This window comes from Hypanus sabinus, chromosome 17 (assembly GCF_030144855.1).
Source record: "Hypanus sabinus isolate sHypSab1 chromosome 17, sHypSab1.hap1, whole genome shotgun sequence".
In the NCBI taxonomy this organism is placed as follows: domain Eukaryota; kingdom Metazoa; phylum Chordata; class Chondrichthyes; order Myliobatiformes; family Dasyatidae; genus Hypanus; species Hypanus sabinus.
The window spans coordinates 35,482,614-35,505,154 of NC_082722.1; the positions used below are offsets into that span (position 1 = coordinate 35,482,614).

The 22,541-nt window shown below is 37.3% G+C and overlaps 1 protein-coding gene across 5 annotated transcripts in view; it reads left to right on the forward strand.

The window, feature by feature from the left end:
- Positions 1 to 22,541, forward strand: part of rpgrip1l (RPGRIP1 like) — a 190,493-nt gene that overhangs the window by 42,593 nt on the left and 125,359 nt on the right. For all 5 annotated transcript variants that reach the window (XM_059992825.1, XM_059992827.1, XM_059992826.1 and 2 more), the window contains exons 4-9: positions 4,482 to 4,780; positions 7,268 to 7,373; positions 10,492 to 10,635; positions 18,691 to 18,796; positions 19,567 to 19,713; positions 21,937 to 22,010. In XM_059992825.1, the coding sequence (XP_059848808.1) occupies positions 4,482 to 4,780; positions 7,268 to 7,373; positions 10,492 to 10,635; positions 18,691 to 18,796; positions 19,567 to 19,713; positions 21,937 to 22,010 (876 nt within the window). The remainder of the gene's footprint in view (positions 1 to 4,481; positions 4,781 to 7,267; positions 7,374 to 10,491; positions 10,636 to 18,690; positions 18,797 to 19,566; positions 19,714 to 21,936; positions 22,011 to 22,541) is intronic.

Consider the following 22,541-nt stretch of genomic DNA (forward strand, 5'->3'; position numbering starts at 1 on the left):
AAGACCTACCCCTGCTAATCCTACCGAAGGGCAAAATCTTGCACTTGCCTGCATTAAATTCCATCTCCAACTTTTCATCCCATTTTCCTAGCTGGTACAGATCCTGTTGCAGGCCATGATGGTCTTCCTTGCTGCCTGGTACACATCCGATCTTGGTGTCATCTGCAGATTTGCTGATCCAGTTAACCATATTATTATCCAGATCGTTGATATAGATGGCAACCAACAAAGGACCCAGCACCAATCCCTGTGGTACACCACTAGTCACAGGCCTCCAGTCAGAGAGACAACCATCTACTGCCGCTCACTGACTTCTCTCACAAAGCTAATGTCTAATCCAAATTACTACCTCATCTTGAATGCTGAGTGATTGAACCTTTTTTTTTAAAAACTTCCACATAATCCAATATTATTTTTATTAGGCGATATTGAAGGGATAAAATCGAAACCCAAATTGAATAAATATCAGAAAGAATTCATAAAAATTGCACTGGCAGTAGCCAAAAAGGCTATTGCAGTTACTTGGAAATCGGATTCATACTTAAGTATAGATAGTTGGAAGATTGAACCTTCTTGACCAATCTCCCATGCGGGACCTTGACAAATGCTAAAGTCAATGTAGGCAACATCCACTGCCTTACCCTCATCGACCTTCCTGATAATACGACTGACTATCCTTAATCAGTCCATGTATCTCCAAATACTCATATACCGTATCCATTCCCTTAGAATACCTTCCAGAATGGGTCCCATTCTCACAAAGAACCGAAGCCTGCGAGTAACTCCAGGTCAGGGTCTTCAAAAGAACCCTGAAAGGGAATACTAAAGATATTAAAGGTTGAAATAGAGCTGTTTCCAAAGATGCAAGCAAAGGAGTCACCGTTAGGCGCCATTATCCCTCCTAAGGTCTGCCTATAGGACTATAGGGTCCATGAAGTTGAAGCTGCTTTGCCTTACTTCTACAGATATTGTGTCCATTTCCTGCATAAATACAGATGCAAACTTATTTAAAATCTCCCACATCTTTTTTTGGTTCTATTCATGGATTACCATTTTGATCTTCCAGGAGACTAATTTTGTCCTTTGCCATCCTTTTGCTCATAACATATCTTAACCTACCCTAATCATTCTCCTTCATTTTGTCTGCTAGGGAAATCTCATGACTTTTTGCCCTCCTGATTTCTTTCTTGCATTTCATAAGCACCTCATTTGTTCCTGCCTGCCTATACCTGCTATGCAGCTCTTTTTTTCCCCTAACCAGGGCTTCAATAGGTCTAGAAAATCAAGGTTCCCTACACCTAATATCTTTACCTTTTATACTGATAGGCACTTACAAGCTTTGTACTCTCAAAATTTCACTCTTGAAGGCCTCCCATTTACTAAGTACACCTTTGCCAGAAAACAGCCTATCCCAATCTGCACTTGGCATCTAGTCCTTTTACAGTATGGTAAAATCCCTCCCGCCCTGTCACATCTAAAGCAACAGAACCCAGAATATTGAGCTGCCAGTCCTGCATCCTCCTGCAACCAAGTCTCACTAGTGTCTAAAATATCATAATTCCAGGTGTTGATCCATGCCCTGAGCTCATCTGCCTTTCCTACAGTACTTCTTGCATTGAATTATACACAGCTCATGTTAGTCGCACCATGCTCAACCATTTGATTCCTGACTTTGTCTGTGATCTTAACAACATCTGTCTCCGTAACCTCTCCATCTGTTCTGGCACTCTGGTTCCCATCCCCCTGCAACTCTAGTTTAATTCCCCTCCCCCGCCCCCCAATGCAGCACTAGCAAACCTTCCCACTAGGATATTAGTCCCTTTCCAGTTCAGATGCAAACGATCTCCTCTGTACAAGTCCCACCTTCCTTGGAAGAGAGTCCAATGATCCAAAAATCTGATGCCTTCCCTCTTTTGTCAAAGCCAGGTGTTAAAATGTAAAATCTTTCTATTTTTAGCGTCATTAACACATGATATAGGGTGAATTAAGAATTCAAAAAATTTCATACAACAATCTGATCAAATTTATCTAATCTTGTCTTTGAATAGATGGAAACACAAAGGCTTCATGTAAGTTCAATTAACTTAGAGTTTTAATATTTTCATAGGGTGGCACAGTAGCGTAGTGGTTGCTATTACACCGCCAGTGAACACCAATCGGAGTTTATTCCCACCACTGCCTGCAAGGAGTTTGTACATTCTCCCTGTGACTGTGTGGGTTTCCTCATGGTACTCCAGTCTCCTCCCACAATCCAAAGATGTAGGGTTAGTGAGTTGTGGGCTTGCCGTGTTGGCACCGGAAGTGTGGCAACATAGTGGGCTGATCCCAAAGCAATTTTGGTTGATTAAAATTAATGCAAATAATGCATTTATTTCACTTTATATTTCACTGTGCATATGACAAATGAAGCTACTGTAATCTTTCTCTCTTGTTAGCTTAATTCAAATTATAATTTGTAGAAGGAGCAGGATCCGGCACATGCATTTCACCACACAGATGTTGAGCTGCTCTAATACTTGTAGCTTTCAGCAATTTGTTTCAAACGGCTTCATCAGAGTTATTTGAAGAAACCTAACAAAAAGAAGTTTGAAAATATTAAAAAGAGGTTGATTATATGCTTTTATATTGTTCTGCTGTTATAGTATTGCTTTGTGTTGTACAAAGTTTTGAAATCATATTAAGGTGGCAAGAGCAGTTTGTTCCTCATCATAATTTGAGAATTTTCAATTCATTAAAAATATTATTTCAAATTATCTGATTAGCTCATCATTACTATTATCATTTTGACAGTTAAAAATGGTAAACTCCAATTAATTAAAAAATCAAGAAGCTCCTCTAATTAGCACTATTGTGTTAGTAAGTGCAAAATGTTAAGATCAGTGCCATCTGTGAAATGTTTAGACGGCAATATAATAAACAAGCAAATAAGTTAACTTAAGAATCAACCTGTGAGGAGAAGCATAGTAAGCAATGTGCAAAGTGCAAATTTTATTTTAATTGTAGCGTTCATGTTAAAGTCAGTAGTTTGCAAAGATAGAGTGTATTCAAAACCTTTACAAACTTTCTACAAATCACAAAACTAATCCAGAGCTCTGAATTATATGGATTTATTTAATTACTCAATCAATGCTCATGCACAGCACTGTGAGTCAGACCACTTGTTAAAGAAAATTGTGTTGAATTACTTAAATCATTCCATTGAATCTTTTTTTCTTTACTTTCTTATTAGATATTTATAGGATGTGCAAGTACCCAACCTAAACAAGAATAAAACATCTGATGAATTTCCAGTATCCATTCATTTATTTTGACTTTAGTTTCACTAGAAGTTTCCTTAAAATGTATCTTACAAATGAAGTTTAACTGATCTTAATTATTTTAGTTTCAAATTTAGTTGATATTTGAAGGTAACTCAACATGTGTATTTCTTCAATTTCCTCGAAGATACTTAAATATATTTGAATTCATGGTTATTCACTTGTATCCAGCATTTGACATGTGGCACATTGGAATACATCATACACCTTAAATGAAGATATTATTTTATGTACGTGACAGACCTAGAGCAAAAAAACAAAGTTTGTTATTAACCAGACACGAAGTCTTTGTGTTAAAGATGTGCGACCAATTTCATAGGGTCTGTAACTTGTCCTATTCATCAAAGCCACTATTCCTTTTTTTGAATGCCAAATGTTTTCTATTCACTCAAATGCATGTTTTCTATATTACATCACCCGCAAGTGTCTTTTGATAGACTTTTGTTCCCAGTTAGTATTTCACATCAAACCTGGATGGAATCAAAGGTACAGTTGATCAAATGCCAACAGTGGATTCTAAGAGTAATTTTTAAAGATGAAACCATGATGGCTTGTCTTGAATTTAAAGTTAAACTGTGTCTGAAAGTCATTATTTTCTCAAATGTATTTTTGCAATTGCTTTATTTAGGGTTGCAAAGCAAGGCTAAAGATAGGAACTTATAATTAATAATCTGTTCCATATTGCTTGAGTTTTATTAAGGACCACCTAAACTTTTATGGCATCTTTGGCTTGTGAGGTTTTAAGTCTAAAATACTCTACGTTGTATGTGGTACAGTAAAGGGAGCAAACACAATGTTAAGGTATGAGATTTAAGACAAGCATTCTTCCAACACCCACTCTTTCGAACTATTCTTAGTAACTTATGGTACACTCCCTTTAGAACTTCCTTTGATTTGTTATTCATCAAGCATATGGAGTAAGTATGTGTTGACTGTGTAGCAAGCTGGAATGATAAGCCCTCGGAAACTGCTATTTGTCAGTGTTATAAAGCAGATTGCAGTACTATGGTTTTGATTAACATCAAAGGACACTTCACAGGCAGTAATAGTTATATCAAAACCTGAAATGTATTATTCACGATCCACACTAGAGTCTTTAGCAATGTTTATGCATTTTTCAACAAAACATTTTTGCTGATTTTCATATTCTTTTCCTTTTCTCAGGATGGCTACCAAGCTCATTAGACTCGTCAATGACAAAAAAAGAACTGAGTTGGAGAGTGGCGGCCCCAAGCGGATAGGCAGGGACATTGAGATGGAAGAGATGATTGAGGAACTGCAGGAAAAAGTTTGTGAACTGGAGAAACAGAATGAAGGTCTGAGAAATCGGCTAGTAGCTTCGAAACAACAGTTGCAAGTTCAAGGCCGTAGAAACACACCATACAGTTATGTACAGCCGCGCATAAATACTGGCCTTAGAAAAGTTCCTGAAGCTGCCTTTATGCAGGAAAATCTCAAAAAAGGTATAAAAGTATTGTAGAATTTTTATTGTACTTTCATGTACCCTATATCACCTGTTAGCAATTTGCATACCATTTGAATGAGGATTTCATTCCTATTTTTAAATTGGATCAATGTTAAAGGACTGGTAGTCTACAGTGATCCCATAGCTTTTTTTGATATTTAATTTAGAAGAAGATCTAATTGAAACCACTTTATAAGAATATCTTCCTCATACAATTCATTGTAAGAATGTTCAATTTCTTAATTTTAGTAAATCAAAATTGTGGTTCTTTGAAATGTAGCTTTGTTCTCTGTTCTTACCATTCATGAGATATATTAATTTAAAAGATACTGATGAAAATTAGTTTCACAGCTGTCATCCAGCATACTTCTGAATGTTCTTAACTATTCAAGTGGTTCAGACATTTTAAGTTTCCCTCGATTTACCTCCCCTTTCTTTTACTTACAAAGCCTTGCACATCACAGAGATAAAACTCAAAGTCAAAGGGCAATGGTTGCTTCATGAGTACTTCATGATTCTAAAGTATATTGTACTTCTGAATGATCTTCAGTTATAAACCTGGATTTCGTAGTTATAATGATGCCAAAAATATCAGCAATTGCCATCATTGCACAATAAAGCAATAATCTCCGATATGAAATTTTTAATGTGGAAATCTTTGTTGCTGTCAGTTTTTCAGACTAATCAACTATAATCTAGGAATCTCAGTGATTTAAAATATCTGTTATTTCCAAATTATTCTAACTGTAAAACTGTGGAAATCTTTGTTATGTGAGATATAATTAACTTAACAAAGACATAATAAATCATAATTCTTACCAAGTCGCTGCTTCCAAATTCTAGTTAGCATATGTGAATTGTAATTCCCACATAAATATTTTGAAAAGTAATGCTTTGAATTTTAAAAATATTTTACTTTCTATGAAGAAGTTTATTTCTTCCTTCAGTTTTCACTATCATGGTTCATAAAAGCTTGGTTCTGCGCCCAACATTATTTTATGTTTAAAACATTTAATATTTTACTTTTCTTCCCAGTTTATTGTCTGATAAAACAATTGGGTGTAGTTGCCTGCTCTGCCGACTTGCTGACATCACCGTTACTGGTAGGGATCCCCTGTGCTAGTGCATGACAGGAATGATCCAAAGACAAAACAAAGTCCATATCACAGAGGTCAGTGGGGCTGTTTCCTGAGGTCAATGGTGAGCAATGTCAGTACATCACTTACTATAAAATCCAAGTCACTAGTTCAGCTTGATAATTAATTAAAATTAGTATTACACAGCTTTGTAAAGATGCTGCTTTTCCACCCTTTAATGTGACCTTTTGTTTATTAGTTCTGAGAGAATAGTATTCTGCTCCACAAAAGCAGTGCCATTTTTTTAGTCTTCATGAGTTTTGTTGCAAGATGCTCATAATTATCTAGCTCTTCTGTTTTACTACTTGTATTACAGGAAAGAATAAACTTGGCTTTATCAGTATTTTAATCTGACATAATGTAACCTAAGTGCAACTGCTGGTGGCTTGAGTAGTCCAACCATGACCTTATTGCCTGTTCTGAGCACTTGCATCTGAATTTTGGTTTAAATGTAAAGGCAAAAATGGAATTGTACATTTCTATAATTAAATAAAACAAATTTTGAAAATAGATACATGTAGCTTTCTATAATGTATCCCATTAGTATCTTTCATATTCACCTTAGATGGGATTTAGAAGCAGCGACATTTAGTAATATGCCAAATTAGCTAAGAAGGCTAATGAAATAATGCTGCATACGAATCAGCTGAGGTGAAAATAAACATAGTGTGTTATCATTTACTGAGGGGCAACAGCATCATACAAATGAGACCAAAAAAATTAAGAAATCAGAGAAGAATCCACAAGGGTGATCTAAAAGAATACTAAAGTTGAAAATTTCCTTTTAAAAGCAAATGTTGAAAGGAAAAAGTTTCACTATATACTAAACCTAACAGGCTAGCATTCTTAAAGGGCACATTGACTCATCAGGAGAGCCTCAGCATTTTTAATGGAAATGTCCCATTTCTTGTAGTATGAGATGTAATTTTAACCAGTCAAAATTAAGAAACTTTATAGAACTGTCCTATTTAATGTTTCCAGCAATTTTCCTACTATTTCCTACATTTTACTTCAATTTCCTACATTTTTAGCTCTAATAATTTCTCTACCTAGCCAGCTTATCATTGCAAGGATCAGTTCCAGTTCTTTACCACACTTCTCTTTTCCGATGAAGAAGAACCCCTGGCCTGAACAGAGGGCAAATTTTAGTGTTGCACTGAGAGATATAATTTTCCATATTTAAATTGTATGTGATTGATATTTTGTTTCCTTTCTTATTTGATAGGCATGACATTTTTTACATTGTGACTAGGCAGTTTACATGGTTCGGCATGGACTAGATGGGCCAATGAGTCTGTTTCTGTGTTGTACTTTTCCATGATTCTAATTTTTACGTATTATCAATTCAGGAATCAAGGTTCAAGATCCAGAGCTGACAACAAAGTATAGCCAACCTTTGCTTCCCAGATATGGACGTAGTTTGCTTGAAGATGCCAGGGCTGAAGTACGGAATTTGTAAGGCTCTCTTTCTTAACTACATTTTAAGTACTCTGCAGGAATGTGTTCAAGGGGTATTAGGAAATCTTTGACAAATAACCACAGAATAATTGAAACATGAAGTCTTTTACTGATTGACCCTTTGAGTCATGTCAACTGAAAAGCAGCTATCCAGCCATATTCCATTTCGCAACTCGTGGTCTTTAGTATTAATAGTTACCTCAGACCAAATGCACATCCACATAGTTTTAAATGGTAAAAGGCAGTAAGTGTCTGATAGGACATGCTGATGGATTAATTAGTGCCACTTTAAATGATGATTAAAAATGCCTTTCTGAATTGTAGCCATGATGACTTTTTCGATGATGGCCTGTATTTACTCAGTTAATCTTTGTCTCACTTTTTAAATAATATTACTATGTTAGCGGTCTTCTTGAATCCAAAGAGAATTAGAAAAGGATGATCAAAGCATTTTGCTTCTTTGTATTACTTGGGATGGTTTTAAAGAGCACTCTCAAGGGTAAAATCAATTGGCACTTGTACATTTTTAAAATAGACTAAATTTGTTTCTTTCCTGCCTGTTGTACATTTTCATTCAAATTGTGCTACAATATCTGTACCACGAATCAGTATGTTCATATTTCTCATCAAAAAATCCAGTGATATCTTTCACCAAATGCTAAGGATAACAGTTGAATTAGTCAATATTTTTCATTTGTTTCAATTAAAAGTGTCTGCTGCTATGTCCCCTTTAATAAATTGCTAATCTGTTAAAATATACTGTAATTATGTTGTTTTAATATTTTAACACAACATTAAAGTTTTTCTTTGACAACTTATCCAACTAATTAATAAACGCCTGCTCTGTCTCCAATGAAATTCTCAAGATTTATTTGTAGAAAGGGCAGTTGAAGAATCTCAAAAGCTTGTTTTCAAATAGATTTTAGATTTAAGTTTAGATTTATTTATTACTCATATGTACATTGAAAAATACAGTAGAATATGTCATTTGCTTTAGCAACCAACACTATCTGAGGATGTGATGAGGGCAGCCCGCAAGTATTGCCGCATATTTTAGCGCCAATGTGGTATGCCCACAATGTTGAGCAAAACAACATAAAATCTGTACTTTTTTTAAAAGATTGGAGCTACCTGCTGTGCCTGTGTGAAAGAAGCACTTGTAATGATACACCAATTGGAGATTATTTTTCAATATATGCATACTAGTTCTTGAATATGAGAGAAGCAGAACAGCAACATACTTCATCCTAATATGCATTCTTTTAAAGAAAATTTAAAATTCATTGCCTTCTCATTATTCTTTGAATCATTGATGCTTCTTCCCAATCTGAAATAAAAAAAATAAGAAAAAGACAATTAGAGGCAAAAAAAGTAGTTAGTTTGGCTTCAGTGCATTCCAATTTCAGAAATAAACACACATGCACTACTACATGGTGAATATCACCACATGGAGATGGTTATTGACTTGAGGAGAACTCTCAGCACTCACCCCTCTCTTTACTCTAGCAGCACAGCAGTCAGCAGTTTCAAACTCCTGGGAGTGCACATCTTGCACAACCTCTCATACAACACATTCCACGCAATCAGGAAAACTCACCAATGCCTCTACTTTCTGAGCAGGCTGAAGAGAGCTGGACTATACACATCTATACTCACTTCATTTTACAGGTGTGCAGCAAAGAGCATCCTACCAAGCTGCATCACTGTATGGTACGAAAAGTGCACTGTGATGGTCAGGGAGTTCAAAAGTTCAAAGTAAATTTATTATCAAAGTACATGTATGTCATCATATCCGACCCTGAGATTTATTTTCTTACAGGCATACTCAATAAATCCATAATAGAATAATAACATTAATAGAATTAATGGAAGATCACATCAACTAGGTATTAAACCAGTGTGCAAAAGATAAACTAATAATAATAGTAATACATTAATAAATAAACAATAACTATCAAAAACATGAAATGAAGAAGTCTTGAAAGTGAGTTCATAGGTTGTCAGAACATTTCAAAGCTGGGTCAAGAGAAGTTGAATCAAGTTATGCCCTTTGGTTCAAGAGCCTGACAGTTGAAGGATAATAATTGTTCTTGAACCTGGTGGTGTGACTCCTGAGGCTCCTGAACCTTCCTTCTGACGGCAATAGTGAGCAGAGAGCATGATCTGGTGGTGGGGTCCCTGATGATGGATGCTGCTTTCATGTGACAATGCTTTGTGCAGATGTGCTCAGTGGTGAGGAGAGGTTTACCCGTGATGGACTGGGCAGTATCCACTATTTCCTGTAGGATTTTCCATTCAATAGCAATGATGTTTCCAATGCCCTTGAACTCTACAACAGGTAGTCAAAACCAGCCTACTCGCCATCAGGGACACATATACAGAAAGGTGCCAGAACAGGGCTAGTAATATAAAGGAGCCCGCCCATCCTGCTCATGGACTATTTGTCCCACTCCATCAGGGCAGAGACTACATTTCATCCATGCCAGGACCACTAGATTTACAAGCACTTTCCCCAACCAGTAAGGCTAATCAACCTCCCACTAACTCTCCCTTCCACACCCCCCAACTGCCACTATTTTATCATTTCCCATCAGTCACCTTATATACAGATACTCCTGTGCCTAGTGTCAATTTATGGACATACAATCAACCTACTGTATCTATATAAGCTGTCTTAGGTATTTACATTAATTGAGTTTTTAAATTATTTTCTTTATCTTACTGATTTTTTTTGTGCTGCTGCATCGAATCTAGAGTAACAATTGTTTTGTTCTCCTTTACGCTTCTGTACTAGAAATAGCATTAAACAATCTTGAATCTTGTATTGGGACAAGGATGAAATGCTACATATTTTTGCATTCTAACTCAAGTTTGTTTTATTTTAAGTATGTTGAGTTTTGAAACCCAATAGAAATCCTTAAATATTTCTGAAGGTCTGTTGTTAATGATTAAAAACATTAAACAGTATGCCATGTTTCGTGTTGATAACTTTTTAACCTCAATACACTGATGACACATTTAATTATGTTTCAAGAGTATTAATCATGTTTTGGCATAAATATTACATTTTTTTGTTTCTGGAACATCCATTAAAATCCTCGGATATAATCTTTAGAGAGAATTGTATTGCATCCCAGAAGATTGAGATGGAAGAGATGAAACAAACTGTTGAGATACTAAGAGAGGAGATCAGGAGGAAGGATAAAGAATATGAAGAGTCTCTTCTTCATCTCAGAGAGCATCAAGCATCAGGACAGAGGTAAAAGAAAAAGTGTTCTATATTAGTTCTTGATAGCCAGATTATATTTGAGTTGTTTGCGCATTTATAATTATATTTGAGAAATCAATGATTGTCCCACAACTTGATCAGTTTTTATTTTTTAAAAGAACTCCTACAGACTGTAACAAAACCCAGTTTCCCTCGGGATCAATAAAGTATGTCTGTCTGTCTGTCAGTGCTGCATTCTGGAAGGTTTCCAGAACTCAGTTTCTCAAATAGCAGTTGTTGAAAGTACAACGTAGTATTTAAAAATTGCAATGGTCAACAAATCAACAAGCAGTACAATCAAAGGTATAAAAATTACCAAGTGAATAACAAGGCAGTGTTCTTGGATTCATAGACCATTCAGAAATGTGATAGTAGAAGGAAAGAAGCTGATCCTAAATATTAAGTATGAGTCCTTCATGCTAGTAATAAGAAGAGAGCATGGCCTTGATGTTGAGGATCCTTAGTGATGGATGCTGCCTACTTGAGTCATCGCGTTTTGAGGATGTTCTTTATGGTTGGGAGAGTTGTGTCCATGATGGAACTGGCTGAGTTTACAATATTCTGCAGCCTCTTTTGATCCTTTGCTTTCATTATCAGGCTGTGGTGGTATGTACATCTATAGAAATTTGCTAGAGTCTTTGTTAACATAGTGAACCTCCTCAAACTCCTAATAACCACTGTTGCACCTTTTTTTTATTGCAACAATGTATTGGGCCCAGGATAGATCATCTGAGACGCCGATGCCAAGGAACTTGAAGCTGTTCACCCTTTCCAACACTGATCCCTCAATGAAGACTGGCTTTGGTTCTCCTGACTTCCCTTTCCTGAAGACCAAAATCAATATTTTGGTTTCGTTGACATTGAGTGCAAGGTTGTTGTTGTGACAACCAACCAGCTGATGTATCTTGCTCCTGTGCACCGCATCATCACATTTAGAGATTTTACCAATGTCAGTGTGCCATCTGCAATATTTTCATAATGGAACTAATGTGTGTACCAATATCTAGTTCAAAATTATTTCAGTGATGTCATTAAGTAACCTTAGTAGTATCATAATTTACACAATTCTTTTGAATCCTTGATGAATATTTTAAAATATATACTTTTCTTTGAATAAAATCAAATTATTCTCAATGAAAATTAGCAAATTTGTATAAGATTTTTTCCTTTTCTCCAAAATAGTTGAAAGGTATCAAGAATACAGCAGCTTTAGAGAAATCAATAATTGTATCATTTCCTTGTTACTCGAAAAAAAGGAAAATTAAAATCTCCTCAACTCCTACCATCTCAAACTGAATCCCACCACCACACATATTTTCCTCTCTCTTCCTCTCTCCATTTTCCACAAGGATCGGTTTCTTTTTGACTTCTTTGTCCACGTGTCCTTCCTCAACTGATCACGCTCCAGGTTCTTATCCCTGTAGCTATGCTAAATGGTTCACCTGCTCTTGCACCATCTCCCTCACCACCATTCAGAGCCCTAAACAGTCCTTCCAGGTGAGACAGTCCTTCATATGTGAATTCATCTGTGTCATTTATTGCAGCTGGTGCTTCTAATGTAACCTCCTCTGCATCGGTGGCACCTAACATAAACTGAAGGACCGCTTTATCGAGAACCTTTACTCCATCTGCTGTTACTGCCAAGATCTCCTGGTGGCCACCCATTTTAATTCCACTTCCCATTTACACACTAACATGTCTAATCAAGGCCCCCTCTACTGCCAAGTTGAGACAAGACCCAGATTAAAGAATCTCCTTATATTCTACTTTGATGGTCTTCAGCCTGACGGCATGAACATCAATTTCTTTGATATATTGTCGTAACTCCTCTCTGTCCTACCCTCACCTTTTGTTTTCTATTATCCCACCTGTCCCATCACCCCTTCTCTTTCTTCCCCTACTCTGTTTGATCTGCTCTTCAGCCACACATTCCTTGTTCTGGTTCCCTTTCTAACTTGCCCTTTATTCCCTGGTCCACGATTTTCTCTTATTAGATTACATCTTCCTTTGTCACTTTCATTTCAACCTCCCATCTTCTTACTTCATTCCCATTCTCCCCCTCTCATCTGGACCCACCTATCACTTACAAGTACTTGCTCTACCACCATCCACCACCTTTTTATACTCCCCTCTTTCCAGTCCTGATGAACGGTCTCGACTCAAAATATCAACTGTCCATTTCCCTCCATAGAAGCTACTAGTCTTACCGAGTTCATCTTGCACTGAGAATTTTTCTTTCAATAAAATTTTTCAATAAAACAACTTTTTTGTTGTTTTGGTCCAGCTTCAGGCAAAGAGTTATGATTTATGCATGTGCTTTACATAATGCTTCATTATTTAAATTCACAATTTATAACTAAACTAAGTAGCCTATATATCTGCTTTAAAAAAGATATGTTCCATTGTTTACAATTTGCTATACCTCATAAAGATTTGCTGCAAAATGAAAACTTTCTGCTATCCCTGTTAAACTGATTTGTTGCTCTTTGTTATGACCCTGGTGGGTTACAATACTCCTTGATGATGTTGGTTTATAAATTTGGCCAAGACTCCTGTGAAGTAATTCCACATTGAGTTAAATAAATTTGACGATATTGATTGTAAGTCAGCATAACATTCATTAAGCACGTTCATTTTGACCATTGCCAGCTTTTCTGATTAGAATCATCAACAATTGAGAGGGAAGCAAATCCCAGCTTTATAGGACTGTGCTATGAAACAAAGAGATCAGAAATCTCTCATTGATTCAGAATTCCCAATCCAATCCCAGAAAGTTTGGATTCCATTGCTGGCCACTCCAGAAGATTCAGCATGGAATCCAGTTTTCCAGGCATTACTAAGTATTTCACTGGGGAATTGACTTGTACCTTCTCCATTGGGTCAAACTAGCTTTGAGACCTCATTGATTACAATAGGATAGGAGTTCTAATGTAAAGATTTAGAAGCAAAGGTAAAGATAAATTGTTTTCTTAATGCTGTATGTAATCTTTAAAATAATTTGTCTGTTTTGTAATTACACCTTAAAATTAATAATTCTTCATTGTTTTTAGTTTTATGTATTTCCTTTAATTTTATTAGATTATAAATCTTTGAAATTAACTAAACAGCTTTCAACATTTACAGCCAGCAAAGCTCTGTCTCCAGATGCAAAGATGTCAACATTTTGGTGTACAGATTTCAGAAAAGTTATCAAAAGCTACAAGGACATTTGCTCATTGACAATTAGAATGTCAAAATAATTATCTTTTTTTAACCTTAACATTAAAACATTGCAACTTGAAGCCAACATAATATATGAAAATGGCTCCTATGACATCATAGTAAATGCAGTTGCCTAGTGTAATACAGACTGGTAAAACATGAACAAATAATATATTGAGCCAGCCAGAAATATTATCGACTAGTTTAAAGATAAAGCATAAAATATAACTCCCAGTTACTGTCTCAAGTTATTCATTTCCAGAGAGAAGCAATTATGCAACAATGTGTTCCACCAAGTAACCACAGTAATTAAATTGGAAATAGTACATCATTTTTATTTGTTTACTGCATGTAAACAATTTAGAAAGCAGCATTGTAACATAGTTTTGTTGTGGCGGCATGTACAATTCTCATTGAAAATCTTTCAACTGTCATGTGTTCCACATATGTTTCATTTACTTTTTTAAAAAAATCAAACATATATATGTACTTGTGGCTCATGTGCAAGTAACTTATTTAATCAGAAATTCCTTTTAGCACTCACATGATTTTTTAATGAATGTGTTGACCTTATGGAAAATATGTGCACAGGTTCAATGATCCAATCAATTTATTAATTTGTAGAACACAAAATAACTTTCAGACAACAGACTTTTTCATATTTTGTTAAAGGTTCAAAGCTGTTTTTGTTTTAATTTTGAAGGCAGACAGTTGCTCATATTTAAATAGTCATCATAGAAGACACACAAGAACTGAGTGTGCTGGGGCAAGATAATTGATACTATTCTTTATTGTAAGGAAAGTTTTCTAATCTAAAAGGCATACAAGGCAATGAGTCCATACTATTACGTACTTTTTTGTACCAGCAAGCACCTCGGGTTAGAAATGCATTGTTTTAATGCAGAGAGATGTAAAAAAAGCAAATTGCTCCATCATTCCAGACAGAAACAGTATGAGTACCAACAAAAGAATTTCGAATTCTACAAAATTGTTCACTAGGATAACGTTTTGGGGAAATGATTTTTGTTGCACTTCTCCCTTATTTCTTAAATTGCTGGAGAGCTTTTACTGTTTTGATAATACCTTGTACAAGAAAACCCAAGGGCTGTTTTTCACATTTCAAAGTTGAAACAACAAAGATCAGCTTTATGCATCTTTAGATGGTTTACATATGTCCTTGCTTTTTTGCATCAGTTTTGTATCAGTTTCCATTATAGCTTTGCAGCATTTTCCAAGAAAATATACAAAATGTTATTTTATGTACATTGATAAAAGAAGAGAATGATATTTACATTTCAGTATTGCCTCTGTATGTGAAATGTTTAAAAACCTGTAGCAAAAAAAAAAATCCATTTGACTTCTTTAACAATCATCCCAGTTTAGGCAGAACTGTATTCTATGACTATCTAATAAAATTATAAATTACTGAGGCTGAGTTGATTTACATAATTTATCCTAAACTCATTGCATGTCATAGAAACGTAGAAAACCTACAACACAATACAGGCCCTTCGGCCCAAGAGGTTGTGCCGAACATGTCTCTACCCTGGAAATTACTAGGCTTATCTTTAGCCCTCTATTTTTCTAAGCTCCATACACCTAACCAGAAGTCTCTTAAAAGACCCTTTGGTATCCACCTCCACCACCGTTGCTGTCAACCCATTCCACGCACTCACCACTCTCGGAGTAAAAAACTTAACCCTGACGTCTCCTCTGTATCTACTCCCCAGCACCTTAAACCTGTGTCCTCTTGTGGCGACCATTTCAGCCCTGGGAAAAAGCCACTGACTATCCACACGATCAATGCCTCTCATCATCATATACACCTCTATCAGGTCACCTCTCATCCTCTGTCGCTCCAAGGAGAAAGGGCCGAGTTCACTCAACCTATCCTCATAAGACATGATCCCCAATCCAGGCAACATCCTTGTAAATCTCTGCATCCTTTCTATGGCTTTCACATCCTTCCTGTAATGAGGCGACCAGAACTGAGCACAGTACTTCAAGTGGGGTGTGACCAGGGTCCTATATAGCTGCAACATTACCTTTCGGCTCCTAAATTCAATTCCACGTCTGATGAAGGCCAATACACCGTATGCCTTCTTAACCACTGAGTCAACCTGCGCAGCTGCTTTGAGTGTCCTATAGAGTCGGACTCCAAGATCCTTCTGATCCTCCACACTGCCAAGAGTCTTACCATTAATACTATATTCTGCCATCATATTTGACCTACCAAAGTGAACTACTTAACACTTATCTGGGTTGAACATCTGCCACTTCTCAGCCCAGTTTTGCATCCTATCAATGTCCCACTGTAACCTCTGACAGCCCTGCACACTATCCACAACACCTCCAACCTTAGTGTCATCAGCAAACTTACTAACGCATCCCTCCACTTCCTCATCCAGGTCATTTATAAAATTCACGAAGAGTAAGGGTCCCAGAACAGATTCCTGAGGCACTCCATTGGTGACCAACCTCCATGCAGAATATGACCCATCTACAACCACTCTTTGCCTTCTGTGGGCAAGCCAGTTCTGGATCCACAAAGCAATGTCCCCTTGGATCCTATGCCTCCTTACTTTCTCAATATGCCAGTTCAGGTGCAAACTATCCTGTTGGAACAGGTCCCACCTTCCCTGGAAAAAAGCCCAATTGTCCAGAAACATGAAGCCCTCCCTCCTGCACCATCTCCTTAGCCATGTATTTTGCTGCATTATCTTCCTGTTTTTAGCCTCACTAGCACGTGGCACAGGTAGCAATCCGGAGATTGCAACTCTGGAGGTCCTGTCCTTCAGCTTTGCACTTAAATCCCTAAACTCTCTTTGTAGGACCTCCTCCATCTTCCTATCCATGTCATTGGTCCCTACATGGACCATGACATCTGGCTGCTCACCCTCCGTCCTGAGAATACTGAGAACTCGATCCGAGATATCACGGACCCTGGCACCAGGGAGGCAACAGACCATCCGAGGTTCTCAACCTCTCCCACAGAACCTCTTATCTGTCCCCCTAACTATCGAATCCCCCATCACTACTGCTCTACTCTTTTCCTTCCTCCCTTTCTGAGCTGAGGGTCCAGTCTCGGTGCCAAAGACGCGTCCACTACAACTTGTCCCTGGTAGGTCATCCCCACCAACAGTATGCAAAACTGTATACTTATTGTTGATGGGAACAGCTACAGGGGTGCTCTGCTCTTCCTGTCTATTCCCCTTCCCTCTCCTGATAGTCACCCAGCTACCTGCCTCCTGACTTTAGCAATGACTATCTCCCTGAAACTCCTGTCTATTTCTGCCTCTGCCTCACGAATGATCTGGAGTTCATCCAGCTCCAGCTCCAGTTCCGTAACTCGGTTTGTCAGGAGCTGCAGCTGGATGCACCTTTTATAGGTGTAGTCATCAGGGACAATTGTGCTGTCCCTGACTTCCCACATCCTGCATGCAGAGCACTCAACTGCCCTAACTGCTGCCTCCATTCCCTACTCCTAAGTTAATTAAATTAATTAAAGGAACTTACCCAGCCTTACCTCACTTGGAGCAAGCTCATCCTCAGCCTCTGCTCGCCAAAGCCTCTCGAGCCAAAGCCTCACACCTGAGCCACTCACACCTCTGGCCTCTCCTCTTCAGTTACCCGTCCTTTTATTTGTCCCTGCCAATTATCTCACGAGCCCTTTGCTCCTCCTCTTCCTGCTGCAACAGTTTCTCGATCACACTATCCTGAGAACTTGCTGCGCGTACCTTTTTAAAGCACACTCGCCTCAGCTGCTTCCCAGCACTCAGCGTTCTCATGAGCCCTTCAGTCTCCCTCTTCCTGCTGCAATGGTTTCTCGTTCACACTGTTCCTCTGAGAAATTAATTTGCTTTTATTGTTTTTTCCATTCTTTATGAGTTTTTTACCTGAATAAATTCATTTTATTTAACCCAGACCCATGCCCCACCTTTAAACTTTTTAGATAGTTCTTGACACAGTATTGTCAACAGACACTCCAATGTGCTCAATTCTAATTTTGTCATCACTTTGTTTTTCTATTTAACTATTCGCAAATAAATTGGATCATTGGTTCTAAAAATTCAAGTACAAAGGTGTGCTTGTCGGTAAAGGCACAATGATCACAATAACCTTTTAGTATGAAGGATGTGCGAATATTGGGCACAGTAGTGTAGCGCTTAGTGTAATGCTATCACAGCACCAGTGTCCCAGGATCGTTGTGCCGGAAGGGCCAGCAATTATCTCTAAATAAGAAAGTAATTAAAATATACCTATATAAAGTACCATGCAGGGATGGATAAGTTAAGTCTGACAAATAAACAAGTTATATTTGAATATAAATCCAAATATTACTAATTTGACAAATATTTGATAACTGATGTGCTGGGGGAAGTTTGATCTGTTTTAATTGAAGCTTTTTAATTGAGAACACAGGCTGATTGCCTTTTGAAATTTCACTATATTAATCTGTTAGGGGAAAGCATCTATGTTACATGTGTAAAAAAAATTAACAATTTATGTTGGAATATACCACTTTATATCTTACGAAAATGATATTACTGAATTCTGGGAGAATGAACTTACATGGATTATCTTACTGCAGCATTGTCCATTTCTACAAATGTAATAGCTAAGTGGAAGTGGAACACACAGTTGCAGACCCTTCAGCAGGACTGTTTACTCTTTTCCATAGACGCTGCCTGGCCTGCTGAGTTCCTTCAGCATTTTGTGTGTGAAACTAAGTTTTGATTCATTTGAAGAAGATTGTGGGGACTTAAAAGAGATGCAAGTTTTATACCATAGAAAGTCTATTTTATTTTTCCCACAAAATAATGACTATTTTTTCATTAATTATAGGACAACTATCAGGGACAATGTAGAAATGATAAAACTACAAAAACAATTTGTGGATAAAGCAGCTGCATTAACTGTCTTAGAAGGCAAGTTTCTGCAAATCCAAGAGGTAAGAATTCACCTTTCGAACCAATTCATTTCCTAAAAACAACTTTTTTTCTTGCAAAGCGATATGGGCAATCAAGGAATCAAGAAGAGTTTTACAAATTTATTTTTTAAATTCCTATCATTTGAACTTATGGTAATGTGCCTATTCCTTCCAATAAGTAATTGTACTCTTACAATTTATTCACATCAGGATTGGTAATTTTCTTCCCTTTCAGTATTACTTAATTAAGGAATGTCTGAACAATGTGGTATTCTAGAAATGCTACTTGAGAAGTTGTAACTTTACGTAGAATTTTGTGCACTTACATATGACTCTGAATAGCACAGGCCTTATAAAAATAGTTGACATATCTTCTGAACTATTTTGACCAGAACAGTGTGCCCAATCACTATGTAGCAGGCCATGGTCTATTTAGTATAACTTTAACCCCATGGATATTGCTGCAATATGACTATGCATGGACCAGTCCTGAGCCTCAGTATGTTACAAGGTTGGCGTGGATTGTTATATTATAGATAGAAGTTATTCAGCTTCTCAGATTATGCCAAAAATGAAGTGCACAATTTTGAAGTTCTGCACCCCTTCTTTTCCTAATATGTTGTCCTACAAATTATTCCCTCTCAAATGTTTACTCTGAGACTGTTGACTGATACTTTCAGATGATAATTGAACTTTTTTCTCACATTCCCTTGTATGTTATCCAAAATTTCATTGCATAACTTTGTAATGTACAATCACTGTACCAGTCTTGAAAATATATCATCTTACAGAACCAGAGAACCATGAAAGCCAGTCATGATGCTTTAATGAACAAAGTTGATGAACTAAATGCACAGCTGAAAGAAGAACGTTCCAAGTGCCTTTGTCTTGAAAATCAGCTGATGTCAGCCTCATTTTCTCAGAAAGCATCTGATGAGGTGTATTTACTATCTTCTTTCAAAATAAGTATTAGAGGATTGTGAGTGAATACGAAAAAAATAACAAAAAATTATAAAGTTCTAATTCTCCTTTTTGAATTTATGTGATGTCTCACAGTTGTTAATGTAGTTAGTAATTATAATCTAGCCTAGAAACAAGAGCATAGATCTTAACTGTCTTTCTGTTTTGTAAAACCAGAAACTGGTTAAGCTAACATTAGGGACACTTACAGTTTTATACAATATCTAGCTTTTTTACAACAGTTTTGAACATGTTAGCTAGTTTATTGAAAATTGACAATTTTTTGCTTTACTTTCCAAATCACTCATAACAGCTTCATGATAAATCCATTATAAACTGAGCTCTTCAAATGAAGTTTAAAAGATGTAGACAGTTTGTCTACTCAGCAATTGTGATACAAGTGTTCTGAATCTTAAACACAAGGGATTCTGCAGATGCTAGAAATCCAGAGGAACACACCCAAATGCTGGGGGAACCCAGCAGGTCAGGCTGTTAGGGAAATGAATAAACAGTTGATGTTTCAGGCCAAGATCCTTCATCAGAACAGGAAAGGAAGGGGAAGAAGCCAGAATAAGAAGGTGGAGGGAGGGAAAAGAGTTCAAGCTAGATGGTGATAGTTGAAGCCAGGTGAAGAAGGTGGGATGAAGTAAGAAGCTAAGAAGTGATAGGTAGAAATGAAGGAATTTGATAGGAGCAGAGAGTGGACCATAGGAAAAAGGGAAGGAAGGAAGCACCAGGGGAATGCAATAGGCATTTGAGGAGAAGAGAAGAGTTAAGGGGGGGGGGGGGCCAGAGTGGGGAATTTGGAGAAACCAATATTCATGCCATCAGGATCAGGTCTACCCAGATGGAATATGAGGGAAGTTGTTCCTCCAACCTGAGACCTGAGAGTAGTCTCATCATGGCAGTTGAGCAGGCCATGGATTGACATGTCGGAATGGGAATGGGATTGGAATTAAAATGGTTGACCATTGGGAAAACCTGCTTTTTGCAGATGGAGCAAAGATGCTCAACAAAGCAGTCCCCCAAACTATGTAAATGAGGCTGCATCGGGAGCACCAGACACAATAGACAAGCCCTGACAGATTCACAGGTGAAGTGCTGTCTCACCTGGAAGGACTATTTGGGGCAAGGGGAGTTAAGGGAGGAAGTGGATGGGAAGATGTAGCACTTTTTCCAGTTGCAGTGATAAGTGCTAAGAGGGAGATTAGTGGGATGGACGAATGGATAAAGAAATCATGGAGTGAGTGATCCCTGCAGAAAGTGGAGACTGGGGATATGTGAAGATGTGTTTGGTGGTAGGTTCACATTGAAAATTCTGGAGAATGGTGTACCAGATACAGAGGCTCATGGGATGGTAAGTGACGATAAGAGAAACTCTATCCTGTAAAGGCGGCAGAAAGAACGGATGAGGACTCATGTCCAGGAAATGGAGGCAATGCAGATGAGGGCAGCATCAGTGGTGGAGGAAGGGAAACCCTGTTCTTTGAAGAAGGAGGACATCTCTGATGTCCTGAAAATGAAATCCTCATCTTGGAAACAGATGCAGTGAAACTGAGAAAAGGGAATGTCATTTTTACAGGAGACAGAGTGGGAAGAGGTATAGTCAAGATAGCCATGGAGTCAGTAGGTTAATATATCAGTTAAATACCAAGTGAATATAAGGGCAAGGGAGAAGATAGAAGCAAAGTTGATGAAATTGACGAGCCCAGCATGGGTTCATGAAGCACCAATGTCATCATCAGTGCAGTGCAGGAAGAGTTAAGGAACATTACCAGGGATGGCTTGGAACATGGACTGTTCCAGGTAGCCAATAAAAAGGGCAGGCATTGCCGGAGCCAGTGCGAGTGCCCATGGCTACGCCTTGAGTTTTGAGAAAGTGGGAGGAGTCGTAAGAGAAATTGTTGAGTTTGAGGTGCTGCTCCTGCAGATGGAGGAGGATAGCGGTGGAGGGAAACTGGGTTGGGTCTGTTGCAAGAAAGAAGCAGAAGGCTTTTAGGCTTTCATGATGAGGTATAGAAGTAAAGGGACTGGACATCCATAGTGTAAATGAGCAATCAGGGCCAGAGAATTGACAATTGTTGAGATCAAGAGCATGTGAACTGTCATGGATGTACGTAGGTGGAAAGAGACTGAATCTTGTTTTTTTTTCCCATTTTTAAATTTTGTGTTGGTTTATAACACATTTTCTTTTTCTTCAGTTAAAAGAGAGAATCAAGGATTTACAAAAGGAGAGAGATCTTTTGAAAGAAAATTATGACAAATTATATAACAGGTACCTCATTTTGCAGTTTTAAGTTTATATATTATTTACATTTTTTCTTGAATATTTTGCACATTGACACATACGTTCTGTACTCTTTTTTCCTGGCACATGCACAGTTTCTCACAGGTAAATTTATGGTATTGAATCATTGTGTTTCAATAATTTCTTACTTCTGTCATATGTAATATCTGGTTTAATATATCTATTGAGAATTCACATGGATACAATGAAAACAAATTTTTTCATTAACTTACTTGAAGATTTTGTATGTCTGCCACCATAATTATGGTATAGGATCAGTTAAACCTCTTTGGAATTTACTACTTTTTAATTCTATTGTATACAAAATTATTAATTACCAAGCCTTGTCAGATAAAAAATGTTCCTAACAAAAATCTTGAAAGCCAGAGGAATTTTGCATTTATTTTTTTCCACCAACTAGATGTTATAATAGACAGAGCCTACATAATGAAGTGGAAGGTTACCCAGTTTAATTTCAATAAAAATAATTGGGAATATTTTCCCAGTAGTGCAAGTCAG